At 36.4% G+C, this 27392-nt stretch overlaps 1 protein-coding gene across 2 annotated transcripts in view; it reads right to left on the reverse strand.

The window, feature by feature from the left end:
* LOC148954839 (NAD-dependent protein deacetylase sirtuin-1-like) overlaps positions 1–27392 on the reverse strand; it is a 139934-nt gene that overhangs the window by 23468 nt on the left and 89074 nt on the right. For both annotated transcript variants that reach the window (XM_089098855.1, XM_089098847.1), the window contains exons 9-12: positions 26267–26428; positions 6665–6782; positions 3094–3168; positions 2179–2378 (exon numbers count right to left, since the gene is read on the reverse strand). In XM_089098855.1, the coding sequence (XP_088954981.1) occupies positions 2179–2378; positions 3094–3168; positions 6665–6782; positions 26267–26428 (555 nt within the window). The remainder of the gene's footprint in view (positions 1–2178; positions 2379–3093; positions 3169–6664; positions 6783–26266; positions 26429–27392) is intronic.

Raw genomic sequence — 27392 nt, forward strand, 5'->3', positions numbered from 1 at the left:
AAAAACTTGTTTTTTTTTTATTTAAATTCTGATCGTTTTTTAAATAATGCTTGGAAATCCGGCGCCCCCGTCATAGAAATGTCCCTTACCCCAAAGAAACATCCTCCACGTAAATATTCTCCAGATTAACCCCCTCGTCTACCCCCCCCCCCTCCAGAAAAAATCCTTCCTGAAAATGATTGTATACTTCCCAATAACCAATAAATAATGCTGGAAAGTCCGGCACCCCCTTCTGGGAGATTTCCCTTCCCCAATAAAAAATAATATTATGGACTTATCCTTTAACATTGCCCCTAAGCCCAACTACCCAACCCAATACCCAAACAGAACCAACTGAAAAAATAATGTAAATTCCCCATAACCCCTAAAAAAATTTTAAAATGTGGTAAGTTAAAAACATTTATCCCACCCTCTGGGAACCTCGGGGATTAAGTCATCCTAAAAGACATATTTATCATATTTTCGACCATGCTGAACAAAATGGCTATCTCAAAATTTTGATCGGGTGACTTTGGGAAAAGAATAAGCGTGGGAGGGGGCCTAGTTGCCCTCCATTCTTTTTGGTCACTTAAAAAGGGCACTAGAACTTTTAATTTCCGTTCCAATGAGCCCTCCCACGATATTCTAGGACCACTAGGTCGATACGATCACCCCTGGGAAAAAAAAACAACAAACAAATAAACACACAAATAAACACGCATCCGTGATCTTTCTTCTGGCAAAAAATGTAAAATCCCACATTTTTGTAGATAGGAGCTTGAAACCTCTAAAGTAGGGTTCTCTGATACGCTGAATATGATGGTGTGAATTTTATTAAGGTTCTATAATTTTTAGGGTGTCTTTCTTCCTTTTTTTGAAAATCAGCCAAATTTTCTCAGGCGCGTAACTTTTGATGGGTAGAACTAAACTTGATGAAAGTTATATATTTGAAATCAGCATTGAAATTTGATTCTTTTGATATATCTATTGGTACCGTTTTCTAGAGTTTCGGTTACCATTGAGCCGGGTCGCTCCTTACTTACAGTTCGTTACCACGAACTGTTTGATACTGATATTTAGTAATCAAAATGTAAAATATTATTTAATTTTTTTCAGTAAAGTGCAAATTGTGTTATGGCCTTGGGAAGGCATAGGGGTTTTGAAGGAATTTTTTGTTTAATGGAGTTCTTTGCTTTTCTTTGAAAAACTTATTTTGCGAAAAGCTTTTTTAATTAGTGATATAAAAATGAACAGAATCACCCCACGTACAAGGGTGTCTGCCACCTTGCCCAACAACCCATACTTCATGCAAAAGATTAACGTTGGTGAAACTTCGTTCCAAAATCGAATATTTTGCCACAAGGCCGTATCCCGGGGGGGATAAGCCCCCCCCCCCCCAATGTTTTTCCGACTCTTAAAAACATAACAAAATTAATATAAACAAGTTTTTGATGCGTTTTTTATAGTTTTTTTGTAACCCTTCTCCACCGAAAAAATCCTTCTGTAACCCCCTCCCCCTCCGGAAAAAATCCTGGATACGACCCTGTTCTAACACAAGTTTTCGTTTTTTTTACTGTGTCTCGATGTGAGGGGATTATTTATTCACGTCGGCTTTAAAAAACAGCATTTTCAGGTCAAATGGAAGGTAATCGGGAAAATAAAACGCGGCAAATACTATTTTGGCTATATTTTTCACTCTAAAATGCTTCTTTTAAAGAGCTAATCGCACTTTAACGCAAAGAGCGGGGGAATATCATCCTTGGTGTATAGGATACGTTCTTCCTTTAAGTTTTAATGCCATTTATTATTTCAATTGAAAGGAAACTTTCTTTTTGTTTTCATATTTATCTAAAAAAACACAATTAGTGATTTTTTTCCAGTTTATAGACACAGAAGTCTTATTTATTTAAAGTACAATTTTACTAGCCAGAGAGCTCATGTTTTAATTCTAATCGGAAAAAAAGTGAACCAAAGTGAATCTAATTAATCTAAGATGTCTTTTTTATAGGGTCATATGAAGTCAAACTACCAAAGCAGAAGCAAAATTTAAAAATCAGAAGAAGAAAGGTTATCAGAAGAAGAAAGGTTAAAGTTTTTGTGCAGGCATAGCACAAAACAGATTAGAAATGTAATTACAAGTTGGATTAATTACATTCAATTTAAAAGCAATCTCAGCGAATTTTGGAAAGAAAAACTCACTGGGCAATAAATCTGCAACATTTATATATGTATCTTCATCTTCTTCTTCTTCAGAAACCACTTCATTTATTTCTTCAGTAACAACCTCCGTCTTCTGCGACGAGCTGCCTTCTGATTTAAGTGGAACCTCTGCAATAGACTTGAGAGACAATTCTGTAGTTGATGTTTCAGTGACAGTTAGCTCTTTTGCGGGCTTCTCCCTAAAGCAGGAAAAAATATCACCATGAGAAACGGTATTCACAATACTATTATAATTACGATAATAAAAACCTCCAAAAGAGCAATACAGAAGTGTCTCCAAAAGAGCTACGGAGTCAGCTCAAAAAGATCCAGTATCTGGTCTGTTCTATTCGATAAGTTGAAAATTTCTATTTCAATAAGGATCAGGCACGGACTAGACAAAGTCCATGGGAAATAAAAAAAAAAATGCTTAAAGGTACTTCACACGGGGAAACCTTTTGATGTACGCCTAGTGGATACGTTCTCGGTCGCAAGGGGTGAATTGGTATCACGTACTGTGTTTTTCGGGACTAGACAAAGTCCAAGGGAAGTAACTACTCGCACTTCTTAGTCCCAGCCTGTTATCTTTCTGCACGTGCATTATAGGGCAACCCTTATACATTTGCCACTAATTTTATGTTTTCAAATTATTTTCTTTAACTTTTCTTTTGCCCTACTATGATAAATCAACCCCAAAAACACGAAAAAAATAAAGAAAAATGCAAAAATAAATACTATAAGATATACCCAAAAACAAACCAAAATTCGCCCCAGACGTTAATACAGCAAAAAAAAAAAAATAAAGAAAATAATTACAAGCGTTTTCCAAAAAAAATTATCTCATCATTTAGAAAGATCTATGGTCCTCATTCGGTTTTCGAACACTACAAACTGAATTATGCATTTTCTGCTTACCACGAATCTTTGGGTAACTCTGGTATTTCATTAAGAGGTTCTTCTTGGCACAGTTCTTTCCAATCTTCGCCAAGCCTGAAAAAAGGATTGATAAAGTAAAGATTTTTCTTAAAATATGTCGCTATCGTAAAAAAAAACTTTACAAAGTATACCAATTCGTGTGAACATTTAAAGAAATCCGAACCTCTATTATTTTTAGCGTAAATAAGTTCAACCAATATAAATCCGTGATTTTTTAGCTAAAACTTTTGGTATTACAGCCTGCGCCACGAAGCAAAATCTAAATGTATTAAAGTTTGTTCAATACAAAGAAGCAAGACTGTAACCAGGATTTTTCTTCAGGGGTGTGTATTTTTTCTGGGGGGAGGAGGGTTTACAAAATATAACTTATAGAAACGCCTCAAAAATTTGCTTATAGGCATTTTTTTGCGTTTTTACGAGCCGGACAAAATTTCGAGGTGGGGGGGGGAGTAGGTGGTTTGGACCCGCTAGGGGGCTAGATCCGGCCTTCAGAAGAAACATCTAGCTGATCAATTAAGGACAAGTCTGACAATACAAAGGACTGTTGTTGAACCGCACGGGGATAACCAATAAGCCTTGAAGACAACTGAAGAATAATAATAGAGGATAAAGCTGTTTTTTTTTAAGTAGAAATAACGTATCTTGAGATTGCCTTTAAGGAGCATGTCATGCTTTTCTTGACAAAAATAGCCTTTTAAAAGTTTCAAGGGCCTGAATATTTTACTGCTAAGTACCGTCATGAGGGCACGACCCTACAAACCCATCCTGAATCGAGTCAGTCTATATCTCTAAAAATGAGCCTCTCGTGTTGTCTTCGTACAGACATACCCCCTTCCTCTTCTATTTATTTTCAGGCGTTGCACAAGCTACAAAGCTGCATAGGCGCAACAAATTATTCCACTAGATCAGTCACAAGAAAATTGCTTTTGATCGGTAAATAAATCATTAACCTCCATAATATGTTTCAGTGTTGCGGGAAGAAAGTAGACCTTATTGGCTTATTCCTTTAGAATATGAACAGTGGCAATATTTGGGTTGGCTAGTACAGCTCTTACGCCTTTCTTTTATAGTTCTAATTCACTGATAGACAAAATAGTCAAGATCAACGGCTTGAAATTGGGAAACAAAACTAATTAATTTATTCTTCCCCCTCCACCATCAATGGTTACATGACTTTTATTATAAATTATGCGATCCAAAGAAGTATTTGCAAAAAAAAAAAAAATTATTCAACAAAATAATTAAACAAATTTTGTAGCCTAATTAATAATAGGGCATGAAATTAAGCTCATTACTGGAGTTGCAAACGAATTGGACAATAGCCTAATTCCCACAATCAAGATTTTTTCAATATGGAGAATTCATTGTCAGTGCAGAATTAATTAAATTTGCCTCTAGAATGAAAATTAGGATTTAATGACCAAAATATTTGTGTCCTTGATCCAAATTTTTCGGTAATGCTTCTATGAACTTGAAGAGTTAAGAACAGTGGCGTAATTTCGTCAAAATCCTGGGGGGAGGGCAAAGTTGGAGTCAATTTTCTCAAATCAAGTGAACAAGATAATAAAAACTAAAAAATAAGCCATTTGGTACCACAAAGGTCCTAATTAGTACTATTAAAGTACTATAAAGGTAAATATGTACTAAAAAAACTGATCTTTTTCTGTTAATGCTTGAATTATGCGGGTTTATCTGAGTTCTGACAATATTTTGGAAGAAACTAAATTTCAGCTGGGGGGGGACCGAGGTCTGGGAGGGATATTCACCCCCCCCCCTGCCCCATAGCAAATCACGCCCTTGGTTAAGAACCAATAAACCCCATTGTAAAAATCTCAAAATTAAAACCATAGTTATTTGATTTGGCTTCTAAACGGTTAGACTCCAGAAGTGTTGATTAGCAAAAACACTCAATCTAAATTCAACTACTTTAAATGTCTATACTAAGGTCTCTAAATAAAAAAAAAGGCTGTTATTTTAACTATAATTCGATTGATCCTAAAGTTCCTTAGAATTTAGTTATCAAGGACTCTTCAGTTGTTGAAATTCTGACCCTGCGTTATTGAAGGTGGGCGCTCAACAGGCAAAACGGTGAGCACTCAATTTTTGGCGCTCAACAGGCCATTATATTTATATGATTGCGCTCAAAACACTTATTAAAACCAATTAAATTAATTATTTGCTTCTTCGCGAAATTTCCGCTTCGTCTCGCTTTCACTTTTTTCAACTGGCTAAAATCACTCTCGTCTCTTGTTTTTTAAATTATTTTATATTTTTTTTTCTTTATTACACAAAAGCAACACACCAATAAGCCTACGTCATTCTGTGTTGCTTACTTGCAGTGGTATTTGAAATTTATTAAGATGCAAGTTTAATTTATTCGTTAACTAATTCATCTTGAAGTTTGTTGTTGTTTTTTTCTTTTTTGTTCCCATGCTTTATTCAAATATTATATCATTTTCCAATCTACGAGTATATTTTTATTTATTAATTTCTGTATATGGAAAGGCAATGTGATCTAAGAAATTATACTGAAACTTTAGCGCTATTTTAATTACACTATTGTTTTGAAAATTTATTTTCCAAGAAAAGATAAGTTTTTAAACCCAGATAATATTTTTTTCTTCTTCAAAAATATATGAAACTTTTTTCTTTTTGATCACGAAATACTGTCAATAAACATGTATCTAAACTTTATATATACGCTTATTCAAAAATATTCAAACAATAGTCAATAAACATACATCTATATATACGAGGGCCATATTCAGGATTTTTTTTTCGGGGAAGAGGGGGAGTTTACGAAAGATCTTTTTTGGGGGGAGAGGGGTAAAAAATACTTAAAAACGCATCAAAAATCAGTTTATATTCTTTTTTGTTATGTTTTTTACGAGTCAGACAAACATTTCGGGGGGGGGGGGTTCAAACCCCCTACCCCTGCATAGGGTCTTTATATAAATTAATTATTATCCTTTTTGTTACTACATCTAATTTCACAGCAAGTATGTTTTACAGTAAAAAAATATATATATATAACAATAACTTCGATAGTTGAACCCAATATCCGTAGTTATTTTAGTTGTTCAAATCTTACTTTTAATGTAAGATTAATGAAGTCAACATGTTTTGCTGGTATATTTGGGTAGAGAGGCTTAGTGGCGTATATTGAGTCCTTATAGTGTTGTGCAACTGTGTTTGAGCAAAGAGAATGGCGGTGCATTTTTGCTTAGGGCTCTTCAAAATGGTGTCTAAAATAACCATGCAGTCTTTTAATTACAAAAACACTGAATTTGCATCCATTACAACACTTGGAAAAAAAGACAAAGCAAAATGTTAGCAAATATTTAAATAACAGACATCAAAACTAATTTTATTCCGACAGAACATATAGCTACAAGGATGCTACGGTTATTATTTTTTTCTAATCTTCAAAATACCTCTTTTTATATATCTAAACATCTATCTTATGTATATAAATATCTCTTTTTAAATATCTAAGATCTTAATCCAAATAGAAAAAGAATAGAAAAAGAAAAGATAAAACATAACTTACATGTGACATAGCGTATTAACGATCACGTCACAATCTCCAAGAAGCTCAACATCAAATGTCATGTGCCGCAAAGGCTCTCGATTGATTAGAATTTGAGGTACAGATGGTGGAACAGCCGCTAAAAGGGGAAAAATCAAAATATAGTACATATGAAGTTATATTAGATGAAATGTAAAATGTACTATGTCTGGTGACTATGTCTTGTCTGTAAATGTAATGGTAATTGTGTGAAATGTCTAATGGTGCTATGTCCGGAGACTAGAGGTTCGACCAGGGCCGTATCCAGGATTTTTTTTTTCGGGGGGTGTTTACACAAAGTTTTTTTTACGGGGGGGGAGGTACAGAAAAAAACCTAAAAAACGCATAAAAAAATGTTTATATCCGTTTTTGTTACGTTATTACGAGTCAGGCAAACATTTCAGGGGGGGGGTCAAACCCCCTAACCTTCCCTCTGGACACGGCGTTGGGTTCGACATTAAAAAATATCAATACCAATAGAGGAACTTTCGGGTTTTAAGGATCCTGAAGTTAGGTGAGTGCAATTAAATTTTTATTTCCTATAAGTAGGAGGGACCTAATGACTCCTACGAGTAAATGATTTATTCATGGTTTATTGATCCAATAACGGGTCAATGACACCTTTTTCAAGGTCAATAAGGGGATGTTTCTAAGCCTATGGACTCCGGGACGAAGTTTGCACATGCGTACTGAATACTAACGGGGCAATGTATTGACCCATGAAGGGGACAGGATCACGTGTCTTTTTCAAGGTCAATCAGGGGATGTTTCTAAGTGTATTGATCCACGAAGGGGACAGAATTTCTGGAAAGTTGATTTGCACAATCGACGGGGAATTATCGATTCTAACGGTACAGGATCACGTGTCTCTTTCTAAGCCAATCAGGGAGTCACGTAAAGTTTCCCTTTATATCACAATTCGCCCTTGAGATTTTGTTTATAATGGACATGTGTTGAGGTTAAATTATCATACAGTCTCAAGCCATCATGGAGAGAACATCTGATATTGCTGATTTGGAAGCTTTAGATACACAGATTTATAATGTGAGTTCTGTTTAGTAAATCTTTTTAGGTTTTTCCAAATAAAATCATTTTTGTAGCCCCCCTCCATTATGTACAAATTCAGGGTATACCCCCCCCCCCCAAAAAAAAAATCCACTATGCGATGTTTATAGTCGTTGGAAAGCGTAAAATATGCTCTTTTTTACCATGTAAACCCCCCACTGCTAACGATTTTAATTCTTTCATTGGAAATAATTCCCTTTTTAGATAAATTTATACAATTTTTATGCTTTCTGTATCCTAGCTAAATGTGACAACTTAAATTCGTTAGCATACTGATCCCCTTATGACATTAAGCCGCTAACATTTCCGTAAAGAATTAAACAGGGATAATTATTGGCACCCGTCAAATACACATCCAGAATGCTAATTCTCATGAATTTGCACTTAAGCATTATATTGGCTTCACAAAAAAGATGCTTCCTTTTTTTCCAGTCAAATTATCTACAGTAAATCTTTTGAATTGCAAGGGGGGCTGGTGTTAGTTATGATAAATATTTTAATATGGAAACTGTTATTGCTACCTTTTTGAGTGATCATTATCTATTCGAAACAGAAGGGTGGGGACCGTGCGTAAGTTACGGGGGTCGCTTCTAACCGCTTCGTTGTAAGGTGAAACAAACTATTTCTTCGTGTGAACTGCAAAGGGATGGATTCATTGTGCAGACATGTACCCCCTTTTGACAAGAAAAATAATGTAGCCTTTCCTATATATAACCCTGAAGTTTAGTGTTTGCTTAGCTTTTAATTATACCATATTTTGTCTGCTATATTTATGGCTGGCTATTTTGAGAAATAGATTTTAAATCATTGGCCTGGATTTGATACATCTTTGGCCCTAAAGAATAATGCTATTTTTTTTTAACTTTAAACACACCTTAGGTCTTTTTTGCTTTAAATTATATGTTGTTTTATTTTCTAAATGGTAAAAATGGAAACATTGATTTCTATCCTAAGGCTACAGACTACTGATTGTCAAGCTTTATTTCTCACAAGTTGTGTAATAAAAACATTTGATTTCTAAGCCTAGCTTCTTCATCCCAAATTTTACTTTTTGCTTTACTGAAAAGGGGAGAGGGGCTTCTTTAGGACAATGGCAGATGCTTTCTAGACAAAATTATGCCTTACAATAAATTCTGTAGAAGGGGGTGCTAATTTTTCTTCTCTAACATGGGGTCGTTATTTTATACTAAATTTTTTCTTCTTTTAATGACAATTATGAGAAATGTCCTCCTCCTCCTGAAAAGAGAGCTAGAGGTAATGATGTAACTCCTATGCAACAGCTGGAGATGGCTGGTCCATCCAGAGCCATCCACATCCGTTCCAGACCAGCGCTGCCTGCCCAAGTCCCATCCGAGCATGCTCTAATGCTGCCTGGCAGAAAATTAAAGAGAGAGTGGATGGCTGCTCACGCGATGGTAAACCCCGCTGACTCATCTGTGCAAGCCAGCGACACCGCTGTCGCAGCTACACAAGATTGTGAGGTTGCCCCCTATCAAGCCTTGCCGGGCCCATCACGAGCAATGCATGTTTGTTTGATGCAATGCAATGTATATTTGAATTTTATTTCTCGCTAAAGATTTTTTCTCCCAAAGGAAATATAATGCTCTCCTTTGAATCATATCAAGTGCATGCATTAAGCCTGCTAAATTCTCTTGAATAAGGTTAGCGAAGCCAAAAAATGCACTATATTCCGGTCATAATTTCCAATAGTAAGTAGCAAAATCTTTTGCAATATTGTTTCTCAAGTAAAAACTGCTTTATTAACGAATGGTTAATCTTGCCTCTACAGATATCATAAAAACAACTTTCTATCAGAATGAGCTGTGTATCATGACAGGAGATGGTCTGAAATGGATAGGCTATCCATTTCAAACCAAGTAAAGACACCGTTTTTTTCATAGCAGATAAAGAGTATTAATATGAATTTGTTTTTTTTGGAGGGGGGGGGTTGTTTGAACAAAATAAAAACTTACTAAGTAATGCTTGAGATTGTAAATATATTATATTAAGTTGGAAATTGGAACTTTAATGATATATAGAGTAGGGAACAGTGAATCAACCAAATGCTACTATGTGCATACTGCTTCTGTTACTATTACTACTACTACTAAGCGTGTTTTAAGCACATGTAAATAATAATCCAATTTTAAAAATAGGGTGTTTTAGACACTTTGAAAATAAGCTATTTTCTTTTATAGATTGCATTGGTTCCATATTCTCTGTCTCCTCCCTCATCAGTTGAAGAAGAAGAAGAACTCATTGACGCACCTATGGAATTTCATGCCATTCAGAACAATGAAACATCACCTATCAACGAATGGCATGGTATTGTTAACTCTATTGAAATACCTTGTGATATTGATAATTTATTAACTAATTATTTCAATGTAGATAATAGCACAGTTGAGCAGGGTAATGTAGCTAGTTCAGAGGGGGACTTACCTTTTCTAAGTCCAAATACATTGCAAATTTTATGTAATTTTGCCAATGAGTTAACTGAGAACCCTCCCCCACTGATTTGATGAACATAGTTCCTTTTAAAACAAATGAAATGACTCCAATGGATTTACATAGTCCTATTATTGAACAAAGTGGGGGTGGAGGTGGGGGATAATATACAAGAGGGGAAGGGTAATAATTAACAATTTACAATACTACCAGAATTCTATCAATCAAATTCGGTATTAAATACAATAGTCGTCTATACTGCAACCTTTGGGGATCCATTTAATACACTTATGGGAGGGAATTTTATATTTGCTCCTATAGATATTGTTCATGTATATGTAGAAAAATTCGTGCACTGTTAGAAAACTAGATTCAGTTGTGGGGGGGGGGTAGGGAATCTATTAAGGTTTCAATTGTTTTAAAGATATTTTATTTGAACGAGGGCAAAAGCGAGGTGTATGACCATTATGTACACACCGTGATGCTAGTGGTCTATCCTCATTTGTAAAATTATGAAACAGTTTTTATGCAGTGGATAGACTACATTATTACGAATCTCGTAAATTATAATGAAAATGGTAGTGGTTCCGTAGTTTTATTTATTGAATTTAAGCATTAACATTTGTAAATTTAAAAAAGATTTTATTTTAAGAGGTGGGGCTGGAGGGCCAAGGGCAACAGTTTTAAAATATAATACAGATTTAGAGGGTTGTAAGCACGTTCAACGAATCTGTTTTGAAACAGGCCAAAAATGTCTCATGTACGCTTTCCTCATATCAGCATTCGAACCTCTAGCAGATGACGCTACAAAGAAAAATTTGGAATACTGGGCTGTACATGGGAAGGAGGGATACGATTTTCCCCCTGTAGATTTCTCTTGTTTAGAGGGAAAATTTCCAGTAACGCTAAGGTCAACTAATGTTTTTGAAAGGGCCAATGCCCATTTAAATATCGAAGTTACTGTGATCCAATATGAAACTGAATTTGAGGATGGAACACGTTCTAATAAAAAGGGGGTGTTGTTCCCAGTAAGGGGCCCACCAATTGAATTGGCGAAGCACTGGGTTTGGTTGTTATACACACCACCTAGTGAACCCAATACAATGGCCATTTTAATCCAATTACAGATATCAGTAGAGTTCTGGGAGGGGGTGAGAAAATGGGGGTATGTTTCTACTGTCCAACATGCCTGTCTAGATTTAAAGCATTCGTAGCGATTTAAAGCAACAGAATCACATGAAACATTGCAAACGGCATGATTATCAATCAGTGGGAACAGTTTCGGGTGACAGGGCCATTTTAAGATTTAAAAATTTTCAAAATACCCTCCTTCAAAGCAACATGATCGCTTTGGATTGTGAAGATAGGCTAGTGGATGTGAACGATCCTCGATTTCCGAATCGAATCAAAGAACATCAAGCCTTAGCGGTTTCCTATGCCCACGCACAAAGAGACAACTCTAACACAATGCAGTTGTTAGAAATAGTCGAGACGTTGGATGAGAACGAGATTAAAATCAAGGCATTAACTAAATTAATTGTCACTGCAAATAGAGCTATTTCTTGTTTGAGAAATACTCATTACCCAATGTTGTTGTCCGCAGAAGATCGTCTGACCATTAAAAATAAAAAAATATGCTGGGTTTGTAAGGGGTAATTTGAAGAGGGGGCTAAGGGGAACGGGACTAGGGGGAAGGGGAAAGTCAGGGACCATAATCACTTGTGGCAGGAAATATCGTCAGGGGGTAGTAATTTTCGTGGTGTAGCAAACCAATCGTGCAATGTGAATGTAAGCCAGCAGTTTTTTTTAAACCGGTTTTCATTCACAATTCAAATTATGATTTAAAATTTATTTTACCGGCTTTGGCACGTATGCACAGGGAGGGAGGAGGAGGAGATAGTCCATGGGTAAATAATTCATTTACCTACAACATGATCCCCAAATCAGCTGAGAAATTGGTGCTTCTCGAGTTGAAATGGCAGGTAGTGAATAATTGGCATACGTGCTGGAAAAAAATCCGGTTTTTAGATTCATTTAGTTTTCCCCCCAAGGCTTTAAGTCAATTGATTCAAAGGCAGAAAAGCGACAATTTTAATAGTTTTCCTTTGCTTAAACAGCGCTTTCCAGACAGTGAAATTTATGACCTACTGACCTGTAAAGGCGTATATGCATATGACTATTACTGTTCTGGCGCACGGTTAAGCGAGGAGAATCTACCTTCAATTGAAACTTCCTATAATTCACTTACCAATAGTGAATGCACTGCCGAGGAATATGAATTTGCAAAGAGGGTTTGGGATAAGGATAATTGTAAAAATGGGTGGGATTATTGTAGAATGTACTTGACCAGTGACGTACTCACTCTATTAGATATTGTCTGTAAAAACACAGATAAAATTTATTCAGAGTTTGGACTAGATATTGACTACTATTTATCCAAACCAAATTTGGTGATGGACTTGATTCTAAAAACTATTAGGGAGGAAATAGGGTTGATCACTGATGTGGATCAACACCTTTTTGTAGAAAAATCCCTGAGGGGGGGTATATTTTTCATGGAGATCGCGTTTTAACAACAGATCTAAGTGGACAAGACACTGGTCTAAAGTCTAATGCAGTTTTCCTTGACATGAAGTTATTGTACCCCTCAGCAATGTCTCACTACTCTTTGCCAAGTTGAAACTATAAATGGCTTGAGAATCCTTGTGAGATCCCCGACATTCACACCGTCGAGGACAATGGGCCACAAGGATGGTTCTTTGAAATTGACGGGCACATACCATTGGAACTTCACGATTCGGTCAAGGATTTTGTATTTCCTTGTGTCAATAGACCAGTGACCAAGGAATTGCTGAGCCCATACAATCGATCTTTTGTCGATGATATGGGCATGCACTGGACCCCCTCCAAGCAGAAACTGATTGTAGATCTAGACCCTAAACAATAATTTCGTTGTTCACCATGAGCTTTTGCGATGGATGGTGAACAACGGTTTCAAGATCACAAAAATACACAGGGTCCTGCAATTCAGTCAGAAACCATACTTGAAGACGTTTATCGACACCTTTGTCGGTAAACGCTTCAGGCAAAAAGTAAAGTTGAAAAGGAAATGTACAAGCTCATTTTAAATTCAGCGTTTGGGAAAATGTGTGAAAGTGTACGAAACAGATCCCGTTGTGACGTCGTAGGATGCCCCCAAGAATGTGCACGAATTATAGCCGACCTAATTTTACAACATTCACGAGCATAGAGTCCAACATAGTTCTTCTACACAGGAAAAAGAGAAATGTTGTTCTGAACAAGAATATTGCGGGGGGTAGTTCAGTACTGGAAATTTCCAAAAAGCTCATATTGTCGTTTTTTTACAATGTGTGCAAGGTACAATGGTCAAGGGAGGGGGAGGTTCAATTTTATTATGGGGACACAGATTCTATGCTGTTAAAAGTTAAAACCGGGTATTTATTAAATGATATAGAAAATGGGGTGCACATGCATCTACCCCGAGTTGGTGAAACGTCAAGCCCCCAATCAGCTACTAATATTAAAATCAGAGACGGGGAGCGATTTGATATCCAAAGAGGTGTTCCCCGGTCCTAGTGTTTACTGTGTAGAAACACATGACAAAGATGTAAAGCAGGCGTGCAAAGGGGTGCCTACACACTTTGTAAAAAATAATTTCGACATGAGTGTCTACAGAAACTGTGTAGATAGCTATCTAGTGCCAAGAGCACAAGTACTAGCAATTCGCTCTCTGCAGTATAGAAACTATACTCTTAGAGTAGAAAAATGCCATGTCATGTATATCTGACAAGGTCTTTGTGCTCGAGAATGGTGTAAAAGTACTCCCCCACTGCCACAGTCGAATTTCAGACCGGGTTGAATGTGTAGACTATCGCAACCAACTCGGTCTGGATAAATTAACCTAACCTAACCTGATAGTTTAACTTAAATGCTCAAATAGTAAAACCTAACCTAACCTGCAACAGCAGCGACTATTGTATACAGAGTTTGTTTCCACCGGCCTTCAACCCAAGGGGGTGGGGGGTCCCGCCCAGAGCCGAACTTCGGCTCCCCGGCCCGGCCCACGGCCCCGGGGGGTGGGGGCCCCTTAGGGGGGGAGGGGTATCTTTTTAATGTTGTCAATTGTCAGGTTTCTCATATTCTATTCTTAGTGTTCAACTGTGGTATTGTTAGTGATCGTGTTGTAAGTTGTTTTTTTTGTCAATAAGTAAAAAATGATATTGTTGTACAAATAGTGTGTGCTATTTTAAGTTTTGTCAATAAGTGAAAAAATGTTGTTCTTCATGCTATTGTTGTAGAACAAATAGTGTGCTATTGCTATTCGTGCTGCATATTTTAAGTTGTATGAAATGTGTACTATTGCTGTTGTACAAATAGTGTGTACTATTCGTGCTGTACAAAAAAAAGTGTTTTTTGTCAATAAATGAAAAATGTTGTTGTTGCACAATAGTGCTGTTGTTAATAAATATTGTTGTTCATACTGTACAGAAAAGTGTTTTTGTCAATAAATGAAAAATGCTATCGTTGTTCTTGTTGAACAAATAGTGTGTGCTATTCATGCTGTACAAAAAAGTGTTTTTGTTAGCAAATGAAAAATGCTTCTTGTTGAACAAATACTGTGTACTATTGTTGCTGTACAGAAAGTGTTGATGTTAATAAATGAAAGAAATATTGTTGGTATTGTTCTTGTTGAACAAATAGTGTGTGCTATTCATGCTGTACAGAAAAGTGTTGATATTATTAAATGAATGAAATATTGTTTTTGTTGTTCTTGTACTAGATAGATCTATGGGAAAATTATTATGGTTTAAGTTTAGTTGTAGTCCGACTGTTGTCAACAGCAGCAGTATGTATCAATTTAAAACACCATTCAGGTCGTTTCTGTGTGGTCCATCAATGTCTGGGAAAACGACACTCTTAACTAAAATAATTCAAAATTGTAATAAAAGGTATTTCGAAAAACCAAAGAAAATTCATTATTGCTATAGTTTTTGGCAGGAGTCCTAGGATCAAATAAAAGCTATTGCCACTTCCAAGTCAATACAATTCATACGGGGACTTGATGTTTTCAATAGTATTGAGCCAAACTCATGGCTGATTATTGATGATTTGGCTGAATCAATTTAACAGTTCTCACAGGAAATGATTCACCTGTTTACCGTTCGCTCTCAACATGAACACATTTCCATAACCCTAGTTCTACACAATCAGTTTCATCAGAGCAAATGTATGAGAACCCTTGCTTTGAATTGCACCATTTATATTATCTATCGAGTTGTTCGTGATTCTAGCTCACTATTAACTCTCAATAAGCAAATATATCAAACCGCTCCGAAATTTCTGCTGTCAGCGTACACTCAGGCGACAAATAAGCCCTACGGGTAAATTTTGATAGATCTTAATCAGAATACACCCGAGGATCTACGTGTAGTCACAGATATTTTCGACAAAGAAATTACTGTATATCTTCCAATAAACAGTAGAAAAGGCTATTAGTTGCCATCACGACACTGAAGAAACTACACGAACAACGGCATTTATTTTCCGTTTTAGGCACTTCAAAACCTCCACTCAAGAAGGCCATACTCAAACATGGTGTTGAAAATGATTTAATTAATCTAATATCTGAACTGTGTTTAAACTTAACTAAGGGCAATGTACACTTGTCAGAAGGTATTAGACAACAGACAAAGCAACATCGTTCCACTGTACGTGCCTTGGCTTGCAAAAACAAAGGAAAAATATTTAAAAGAAAACGTCTCCTTCAAGCGGGCGGTAGCTTTTTTACACTTTTACTACCAATAATTGCAGGACTGTAAACAGTTTTCTCTAGATGGCTAAACCCTATAAATTGACCTTAATAGAACTTGTCCTCTCACCCATGGAACATTTTGAAGACAATCTAAGCAAATTCATTAATGGCGAAAATACTGCCAATGATAAAAAGCTAGTTTTACTTCAAGATGCATTGCGACGTGTGGACAAACATAGACCTTATCGTGAGAGACCCGCCGTCACCGTCACAGATCCCCCCCAAACAGGAAACATCTCCTCAAGATTCTGCAGCAGTGCAATCAAAGGAGAAGGAATTGAATTCCATAGCGACATCAATTGTAAATCTATTGCCAGTTACCTATCGAGATGAGAGTACAAGAGTATTAACATATCTCATGTTGAAAAGTGGTGATGATCATCAAGTTGGGGTTGATAGCACACGGAAACGAATTATAATTTAGGGAAAGAGTTATAATCTAGTTTTTAATTTGCAATATGGTTACGAGTCGTAAAGGACTTCTATCATTTGACAATAATGAATAAACCTTTCTAAATAATCAAACTTCCCCAAAAGTCTTATTGGTAATAAGCAAATTCTAAAGAAACTAAGATAATATAGTCCTCCAACAACGCCAACACCATTTAAAAAAGAAGAAGAAGATTCAATCTTGGAAAATACTAGCAGCAGCAGCAATGATTTTATAACACCAGTGGCTGCTAGACAAAAGCAAAGACGTATTGATTCACCCTCCAGTGAGCAACAGGGGAGTGGACATTACACTACGTGTGTGCGTTCAAAATGGATGAGGTTTTAAAACATGTGTATGAAAATATTGGTGAAGCGGGAAGTCTTAAGTTCCCCCAAAACGCTTTCTAAAGTTGCCTCTGACATAGATGGTAGCACATTAAATTTGTAAATCCTCATGTGCAAAAGGTTCTATTGAAATATAATATAACACTCTATTATAGTCACAGCCCGATAAAGACTGCATTGGCTGAACGATTGATAAGAACGATTCGTCTATTAATTTCAAGATATTGTACGCTGAAAAATACTGTTGCTTTTACTCATGATTTAGATAAAATGATGGCAGAAGAAATTCGATGTTGGCGATACAGTTCGAATTAATAGAATCACCAATATTTTTGAAAAGGGGAATTATTTATGGAGCACTGAACTTTTTAAAGTGTCCAAAATCCTAGACACTACACCCACGACATATCGACTGTGAGACACCAAAGATGATGAGATTCTCGGCGGTTTTTCTGAATACGAACTACAAAAAGTTAGAAACACTAGTGAAATTTATCAAATTGAAAAGATATTAAAGAGTCGTGCTGGCAGAGGCAGGAAACAGTTGCGTGTTCATTCGCTATGTTAAACTCTGATTTTGATTCATGGGTTGCAGTTGAAGACATTAACAATGTCCAATGATTACTATTTGACATTCATATCCAATGTTTCCGATCCTCTCTACAATGATTTGAATAGAACAAGTGATTTTTGGACGAAACTCTCCCCCACTACCAAATTTGACGATGGCACGCATAAGGTGACTTATTTCGACTGTATTCTCGAAAATTACTATGACATCAACAAGAAGAACCATGAACCTGAAATAAAAATTCTATTTTCTGATCGGTTGCGTCCCCCAGGTGATCCGGATCAGATTCAAATGATCAATTGGAGGGACAATTCACACGCTGACCTATCCTGTGAGAAACTCACCTGCCTGAATGATTTATGTCGTTGTATCAATAAAAGAATTTCCGCTCATAAGAAAGGAGCCTTTCATTTCAACTATTCAGAGGAGGGCAAGATCTACATTAGTTCACCCGTTGTCGATGAAAAGGTTATTCTCAATGATAATCTAAAGGATGTTCTTGGCTTTAAGCTCAATATAATCAATTGTAAAACTGCTGGAAACACTAATTTTATTTTTGCTGACTACCCGCCTGCCTTCTCCACAGACACATGTATATTTCTCTACGCTTCATTTGTTGAAACATCCCGGGTTGGCAATTGCAATGTCCCCCTCCTACGAGATCTTGAACGAAAGACCAATCAAGAACATATTCACCACTACAATATAAAGCATCTTCAGTATATCCCCGTAAACACTTCCTATTTGGAACTCTGTCAGTTAACACTAAGAACTGAAATAGGTGATCCCCTAGCAATAACAAAAGGTTTGGCTGTGATTACATGCCATTTTCGACCCATTCCACAACAAGATGTCTAATACAAAAGTGGTATTCATTTGTCCTTTTATTGACTGCTATGTTAATACTCTTGGCCCAAGACAACTGGGCAATGGAATGGACTATTACAAAGGTCGCTCATCAATGTCTGGCTATGGTCTTGGCATTTGCTTTGCTAAGCTGTTTCGCTCTGCACTACCCTTGGCTAGAAAATATATTGTACCGGCTGCGACAGATTTTGCATCCTCTACACTATACGATTGGGGCTCTGGCAAGGATTTTAAAAAAGTGCTTCGGAAAATCTTAGGTCCAGTGCGTGAACCCTTGGCGAACAATTGAAATCTCATATGAATGGAAAAGGTTTAAAAAGGTCGAGAAACAGTGCACCACTCATCAGTCTCTACTCAGGTCAGAAACAAAAGAACTCATCCCTGTTAAAGAAAAGAAGGAAAAATCCAACACGTACAGTAAACAGTAGAACGAGAAGCCCCAGTGAGAGAATTGTTAGATCAAAACTGGATTTCTTTTCCTAAGAATCAATATCTACCACATAAGGATTCCCAACCTTCAATCACTTCATCACTAAATCTATACAATGCAGAAAATGTTGATGTGAGTGTAAAACATGGATACTATGAACAATTTTATCCACAACAACCCCTCTCCGATAATATTCACTTTCAAATTTATTCCAATGAAGACTACTTTATGGACAGGTCTTCAACATTTATAGATTTACGAATGAAAGTCCGGAAATCCGATAATACGTTGCCAATTCTTGCCGATGGAATATCCTATGAAAATTGTATAATACATAACTTATTTTCGTCAAATCAGTGTCTACATAAATGGCACACTGGTGAGCACAAGCAACAATCTCTCAAATTATACAAGCTATTTGCAATTCATGCTGATGACACCCAAGTCATACAAGGAATTGAGAGGCACCTCCAATGGATATGAATATATTACTAATAGTGATAGTACAGATGCACTTAAAAATGCTACAACTAGTGAATTACATCTATTTGGAAAAATATATCATGAAATATTTTATATACCCCAATGGCTACCACCCAATGTTAAAGTGGATATAAAATTGACTCTTGCTCAATCCAATTTCATTTTACGAAAAGAACTTGCTGCCAATGCTGATATAACTCTCTCCCTCACCTCGGCAATACTACATGTACGCAAACAGCAGGCTATGAGTTCTGTTGCTTTGGCAGTGAAAAATTGAGAGCCAGTGGAAATAATATTAAACTACTTGTTCCTCAAACAGTCACCAATCAACGTCATATTGCCACAGGCTTACGCACCTTCACCGACTCATCCTTTATCAATGGCAAAATTCCGTCAAAATTAGCATTGGCATTTGTAAAAAGCGCTAGTGCAATAGGATACTGGACTGGATGCCCATATAAATATGAGATGTTTGGGCTTTCATCTCTGGTCTGCAAACTAAATGGAATCCCACTCTACAATCTATCTTTTGATAAATCATATAGGACATTGTATGAGTTGACCATGGAAACCCTAGATCATGATTCACAACTGTTTGAAAATGGTATAACCAAAGAAATGTTTGCTAAAACACATGGTATCATTGTCTGGCACCCAGGATATGAGTATAGTACGAACGGGGAGTGTGCGTTTAGAGTGTACATTTGCCGACCCAGTAGCTGAGAGTATTGCACTAATCTCGCTAAATCAATTTAAAACCTATTGGGAAATCACTCCCGAAGGCAGTGTTCTACTAGACCTTGTACCATGAACACCAGTCAAATAATCAATGTATTTAATATTGACCCCTACATGTCCAAATAAAGATCCTATTGTCTGTCCTCGGACTTTCTTGGAAAAATTCAAAGTGCCAACAATACCCTAATCATTGTTAATAGCAGGCCGTCGACTGTGGATAACTGTCGTTAATTTTACGTCTTTACAACGTTGATTCCAATTGAATTTTTTGATCCTTTCTGTCTTTCCTATATATAATGTACCCTACACATCAACAAGAAAATAGTAAGCAGTGGGAAAACTAAAATTCAGAATCGGAAGAAAGTGCAGGTCCAGATAATGAATATTTGTGGTTTGCTTATGCTACTACATTTCGTTTTCCGATATCGCGGTTATACTTACAAGCAGTTTCTCTACATTTATGTAGACAATCCACGTCTGAATGACTTTATGGTGGAAAATATCCTCTCAGACCTGTATAATATTGATTTTAGTGCCCTACGAGTAAAGTGCTTAAAAATGTATATAAATTTGTTTATTAATAAAAGAAATGTATATACACAATAACAAAGTCTTTATTCTTCACTTTAGATTTCTTCTTCTTTGTAAAGGCAACCGTCGTGAACCACTAATGCTGGTAGATCATTTGAATTCACTGTATATTGATCTTGATTGGCTGCAAAGTCAGGGTGACATTTTCTACATTACAATGTAACTTCATTCTTGTCAAATCTCTATGTATAGTCAATGATACTATTTGCATTCATATTCTAAAATTCACGAGTTTCAATCTGTCTATTTGAAGCAATATCACATACAGTTTTTTTCCAGTGATGGATTACATTCGGTAACTGCCAAATAGAAATCACTAGGTTTACAGGCAGTGTCGTCACAACGATGACGTAGAAACCAAATTGTCTTGTTACCCCAACAGTTGAATCTTAGACCAGATTCTTCCTCCCAAAATAATTTAAATCCACGAAAATACCAATCTCGTAGAAATAAACTAAAATCACGTTTGGGGTTCTTTCCAATCATACAGGGGTAAGTATTCTCCCACTGATTACATTTGTCATAGTGGCAATTGGAGCACAGATATTATCTAGGATGAGATGCACAAATCTCTTCAAGAAAGGAAATATAGCCTTCAATTTGTACTGAATATTTTTTATGTAATCTGCAAGGATTACATAATTTGTATATTTCATTACATTCATTAATACTTTTACAATATTCACATGATCACCGACTGCCAAGAGCGTACATGCATAGTGGACATGTATAGAACATTTTTTGGTTTCCGATGTCAAATCTATCACAGCTAAAAATAAACTGATCCTTGTTCGATAAATTCAGAGGGGAATGGGAGAGGAGTAACTCTGTGACGCTACCTCTTTCGAAGGGGGAGCCATCTACATTGAATCTATAGCAATGTTTTCAAAAGTACATCCACAATATTATTCTGCTTCGTTTCGACTAATATATCAATAAATTGAGTATAAGCATTTGAGTCACATCGTAAAAGCTTCATACAATAGTCCAATGGGAAAGAATCAGTTTTCATTATATTGTCAAGTGTTCCCTGTGAGAATATCTTCCGTTGAAGGGATAACTCGAGAAAATCGTTATCTAGAAAAAAATGTTTTCCATAATCATCAGATACGACCTACTTTTCTCTTTCCCAAATTTATTCATTATTCAATCTCGTCACTCTCACTGCTGACTCTAGACTGACCAGGAATCGTTCAACTTCAAGAATATTCTAACAAAAGGTGATCTTTTCGATTTCGAAACAATTTTATTGTATAATTACAACAATAATATATATTACACACGTACAATTAGTGATAATACTTATTGCCTTCGATATGCCTCACTATTGCATTTAAAGCACTTTCAAGTCTATTCACATGTGCTATATCAACTTTTGTAGCGAACCATAATTGATCCTCCATTTTAAATTTGCTCAATGATAACACATATCTTGCATATACTTCATCCCATTCCAGACAAAGCCGTGATCCTCTTGTGATTTCCACCGCAATGTTTGGTGCTCTTGTATCATTGCTACCAACTCCCCTATCAACTTCTAATAGTGTAAACATTCCACTCATTATTACAAATATATTCTAATGAGTAAAGTCAAACTGTTCTTACTCCTTGAATTCTATTCTCAAACTAATAACAACTATGCAAAAATCCTTCCTCATATTCACTGCAATCCTGTCCCCTTCGTGGATCAATACATTTAGAATTCCCCGTCGATTATGTAATCAATTTCCCAGAAATCTAGTCCCAGTCGATTATGCAATCAATTTCCCAGAAATCTTTCCCCTTCGTTGATCAATATATTGCCCCGTTAGTATTCAGTGCGCATGCGCAAACTTCGTCCCGGAGTCAATAGGCTTAGAAACACCCCCTGATTGACCTTGAAAAAGGTGTTATTGACCCGTTAGAGGATCAATAAACCATGAATAAATTATGTACCCGTAGGAGTAATTAGGTCCCTCCTACTCCTATAGCAGCTTTGTAGGACCCGTAAACAATTGCAAAACCAAATTTCCATGAGAGAAATTTGTCGTTTAGGCATCGAATTCCTCCGCGCGTAAAATTTGAAATTTTGACATCCAGTTTCTTCGCGTGTAAAACACTAAGTCCTTAGTTTTTCTACGCTCATACATGAATTTAAAATAAAAATAAGAAAGTGAGCTTTAATGATGCTATGTATTCGACCACAAAATAGGACGTTTACACGAATAGGGAAGGATAATATTCTATTGGTCCCATCCACCTGTCCCAATGGTCCTATCCCATCTTAGGGGATATTCTTGCCGAAACTGTTATTTCTCAGGCTTGGGGAGGAAAGAGTTTTATGAAGAGGGAAAACAAATTAGTTATCCACTGAGTTAAGACCAAAGATAAGGCAGAGTCTTGTTGAAGTTTTGGCATGTTGATTCCCGAAATATCTCAATAATTAGTGACTGATTGAGATGGTTTACAAAATTCTGGCTGGACAATGCTAAACAATTTGAGTTTCAAGTCAGGTTTTTCCAAAAAAACTTAAAGCACCTTTGCGACAAAATTGCAAAAAAAGTAGATCAGGATATACTGATTTCAGGGGGGAGGAGGAGGACGGATTAAACCTTAAAAAAAGTGAAAAGGCTTATCACTATTTTGGAAAGATGAAAATTTCGTTTCATATTTTTTTTTCTCAATTTCTTTTAATGGAATTGCATTAAAGTATAAATTTGCTCGCATATTGCCTTATTTTTCTAGAGACCGTTTTGAATACTTTGCTCACATATTTAGCAGATAGCAGGCTCTAAGAACAGCTAAAAATTGACTAATAAGACTCAATTCAAAGCCTTTCTTTGTGTTGATTTCAAAGCCCTTTGTACAGCCAAAAAAAGTGACATATATTTTGTTTTGAAAACATAAGAATTAAGTAACTAAGTAGAATTTCTTTTCTCTGGTAGAAAATAAAAACATTCAACAGGCAAAAAATAATTCATTTATTTCAAATGCAAGAAGGAAAGTAGCCAAGACTTTAATCCACGAGAAGGTTGATTTTAAAGACATTCCGGGTGACTGCTCGTTCATTAAAAAGAAAAAATATATAATAAAAATATGTATTCTCTTAGGAAATTAAGATTAGTTTATGATTTTGATTATCTAAGTCTGAAAAAAAAACAAAAAAAAAACACTCACTTGGATTCAAGACAACGCCATGTATGAAGTCGTCAAAAATATGGAAGATCCAGCCAGTGGGAATAATAGTAAGATATTGCATTGGTATGTTATGAAATTGAGAGGAAGCCGTCAATCTGGACTTGTCTCAATTAGACACAAGAATGGGACCTCAATTAATGACAAGGAAGGTTTTAAAGAGAGATGGACATAGCATGTGGAGAATGAATTAAATCAATATAAATTTATAGGATATAATCTAGGAAAGAATAAAAAACATTTCGACAATTAGACAGTGAAGGAATTTTTTCAATGGAAAGTTACAAATAGTACAAAACGGATTGAAAAATAATAAGGCCTCAGGTGCTTATAGCACGGTAAATGAATTTTCAATGGTGGTTGCGAAGTTGGAGATAAATTATCTAAGACTGTGTGTATGATCAGAGGCTACGCTATAGCGTTGCCTATAGTAAAGGCCATACGGCTCCAGTGTTTTATTGTCTTATTTATTACTTTTTTTCCCAGAGGCACTTCATATCGAAAGATTTGTCCCGTAAGCTTCAGTGCAGGCTCATTCAATTGAAAATCGGAAGTTCTAGTGCTCTTTTTAAGAATCAAAAGAGATCGGAGGTCAACTAGCCCCCCCCCCTCCCCCACGCCTTTTTTCCCAAATGAATCAGATAAAATTTTTGAGGTTGCCATTTTGTTCAAATAGTTCAAGGATCGGATAAAAAAAAACTCCGGTGTCGATACAACCCCCCAGGGCCCGGGGCAAGCGTAATAAGTTATGCCCTGGGGGCATATACGGTTCTTATGGAAGGGATAATCGTATAAAATTCAGAGAGGGCTCATTTGATTGGAAGTTGAAAGTTTAGTAGAAAGACATAAAAAGCATATATGTTTTAGTTTGACACAAAACTCGTTTCGCCTAAAAATTCACAATAGAGAATAGGAGAGCAAACCTTGGACTGTGTAGAGGCGTTAGACATATTTGGAAGAGAATACGTGAATATGTATATCAGCGTGGGCGTTTTGGTCCAAGAGCGCATTCTTTTCCCTATCTCATGTTCAGACGTTGGACAGGACGGCCAGTGGCTTGACGGTGACTGAATTAGCAGTAGTAGGCCCCTATTTGTGGCTACTACTCTCGGTAGTACCATGCGGAGCTTGTCGTCACTACCCCTGGAGTATAGCATTGAGAGGGATTCTGGGGAACCTTTACATAGCGAACGGTCCTCAGAGCTCCTGGCTGATTAGACAGCCAAGACCAAACATGGCCCTTTTTGTACTAAAAAAGTATCTGTGAATGATGGATAAATTTTGTAACTTAGGACCATTACTCTGGAGCTGTCAAAAGTAGGGTGTTTAGGATTTCCGTTTGGGGGGGGGGGATCAGCTAAAAGGTACAGGAACTCCAAAAACTTACCAGCAGCTAAGGATATTACTGTTATAGTCCTCATTTGTGCTTATTTCTTACTATGCTAGACGTAAAAAGTAAGACGACTAAGTAAAGACGTAAAAAGTAGAATAGCAAGGCACCGATAGTCTTTTTACAGTTGAAATAAGTATGCAAGAACAAGGAGGTGTGTCTTCGACCTCAGATTGGAATACTGGAAACCTCGTGCGTGGAAGTGGCCAAGTATGGCTCTGAAACGAGGGTGGTTCGAAAGTCTAAGGAAGATTTGCTAAATGTTTCCAAAGGAATTGTCAAAGAATAGTTTGAGGTACTCGTTTGACTGACCAGTCAGTGGCAAGAACAATGTGGGTTGACCCTCTTTTTAAAGCTATAATGAAAGAATGGTTACGATGACTTGGCCACATTTTACGGATGACAAATAGTCGAAAATTGTGCTTTTTGGATATCCATCTAAGACCAAGCGAAACTCAAGTCGTCCTCGATTAAGATGAGAAGACTCATAAGAATATTTAAAGGAAATTCTCAACATTCGAGGGTCTTCCCATCCTTCGAGTGAGATAAGAAGACCGATAATAAAGGATTCAAAGGAAATTCTTAACAACAATTCATTTTGAAAACATACCCTACCCGATCAAAATTCCTGGATATGGCCTTGACTTTAAGCATAATCTTTCACGCAAGCTAGTTCTTTCACACTAAAAATTCGTGGAGCAAGGGCTGTAAGTTATAGAAGTTACTCATTGTTTACATCTAAGGTTTGGTATTGCGAAAGGAGGGCATGTTCGATCTCGGGTCTGCAAAAAGGCTTTGGATACAAAGGTGAAACTTTCAGGAAATGTTGAGGGGTCATTTGGGGTCTTCTCATCCCGAATGGGATGAGAAGACCCATAAGAAAGGATTTAAAGGAAATTCGAACTACACAGGAAAAGATAAAAAGTAAAGATTTGAATAGACTTCGGTGGAAGAACAGCGTGCGCAGCTGATTTGGACTCAAGCATTTTCTTGGTGATGAGCTGCTGATTCTAGTAGTAGTGGAATCAGTATAAGCCAATAAGCCTAATTAAGCTATCTTTTTCTGCACTGCAATAAACCATTAAAATAAAATGGAGAATATGGAAAAAATGTAATCCCTTGTAACACTAAATGGAAAAAGGAAATCCACCTTGATGAACAAAAAAAAGACATAATTAACAATGAACTAAATCTAATGAATTAGAAAAAACACTTACTTGGTATTAAAGCAACGGGTCGAACTTTCAAAGATGAACCAATCACAATAAGAAGATCCGACGCTTGCTTGTCGTCTTCCATGGACTGATGAAATGTATCAGGAAGTCCTTCTCCAAAGAACACTATATCTGGCTTTAAAACAGGTGGGGGTTGAATATTCACTGAAAAAAAGAAACACGGGTCAATTTTCAGGCACTATTAATTTGCTCAATTTTAGAAAAAGGCAATTCTACAAACAATCAGTCACGAATGTTGCTTATTTAGCAGCATTAGAAGTATCCCTTTGAGTAATAGTAACAACATATTGTAAGTTATGTATGTTTTGTTTAAGATAAAAAGGCATGTGGTACATTTTCCTAATTATATATAACATAGGAAAGATGAGTTTTGGCAAGTTTTTACAGAAACAGTTTCCTTCTGAGACTGTGACTAAGAAAAAACATCGCACAATATTTTGCTAAAACAACAAGGTTTTTTTTACGCAGAAGACTTTCTGGTATTCAGAAATACTATCAAGTATTAAAGTATTTGTTGTACCCCCCCCCCAAAAAAAAATCCTATTGAAACCCCCCTCCCCCGAAAAAAAATCCTGGATACGGCCCTCGCGGATATTAATAGACCTAAGAGGGGTCAAAGAGGCAAAAAAAATATTTTGATCTCCTTTGTGCTTTAATCATCTGAATATCTTGAGTCAGGTCAGGTCATTCTTCCTCTTAATTTACCAAAATGATCGGTATCATAAAGACAATAATAAATGGATCGACTCCGAAATACACTGAGGGTGTGGGTCTATTCAGAAAATATTACACAAAAATATGGTTATTAGGACAATCCATATAGTTTTCAAGCCGTTTTTCATTTCCTCTTTATTATGAGAAAATTCCCGAGTAACGGCAATAATAGTGGGCCGTTATCACTTGCACGAGATTTGGCTTGGAAGTTAATATTCTATTTAAACTTTAAAAACAAGTTCAGCGAATTTTTGCACTCAGCTCATATATAAATGAAAACACTGAATTTTTAGCATGGTATATTTGTATTTGTTTCAGCAAAAAGGTTAGTTAAATGTCAGCGTTTTTCTTCATGGGAGCGTTTTACATTTCTTCATGAATTTCAACAGTATAT

This window comes from Artemia sp. Qi Xiang Cuo, chromosome 2 (assembly GCF_049724085.1).
Source record: "Artemia sp. Qi Xiang Cuo chromosome 2, ASM4972408v1, whole genome shotgun sequence".
NCBI classification, from domain to species: Eukaryota; Metazoa; Arthropoda; class Branchiopoda; order Anostraca; family Artemiidae; genus Artemia; species Artemia sp. Qi Xiang Cuo.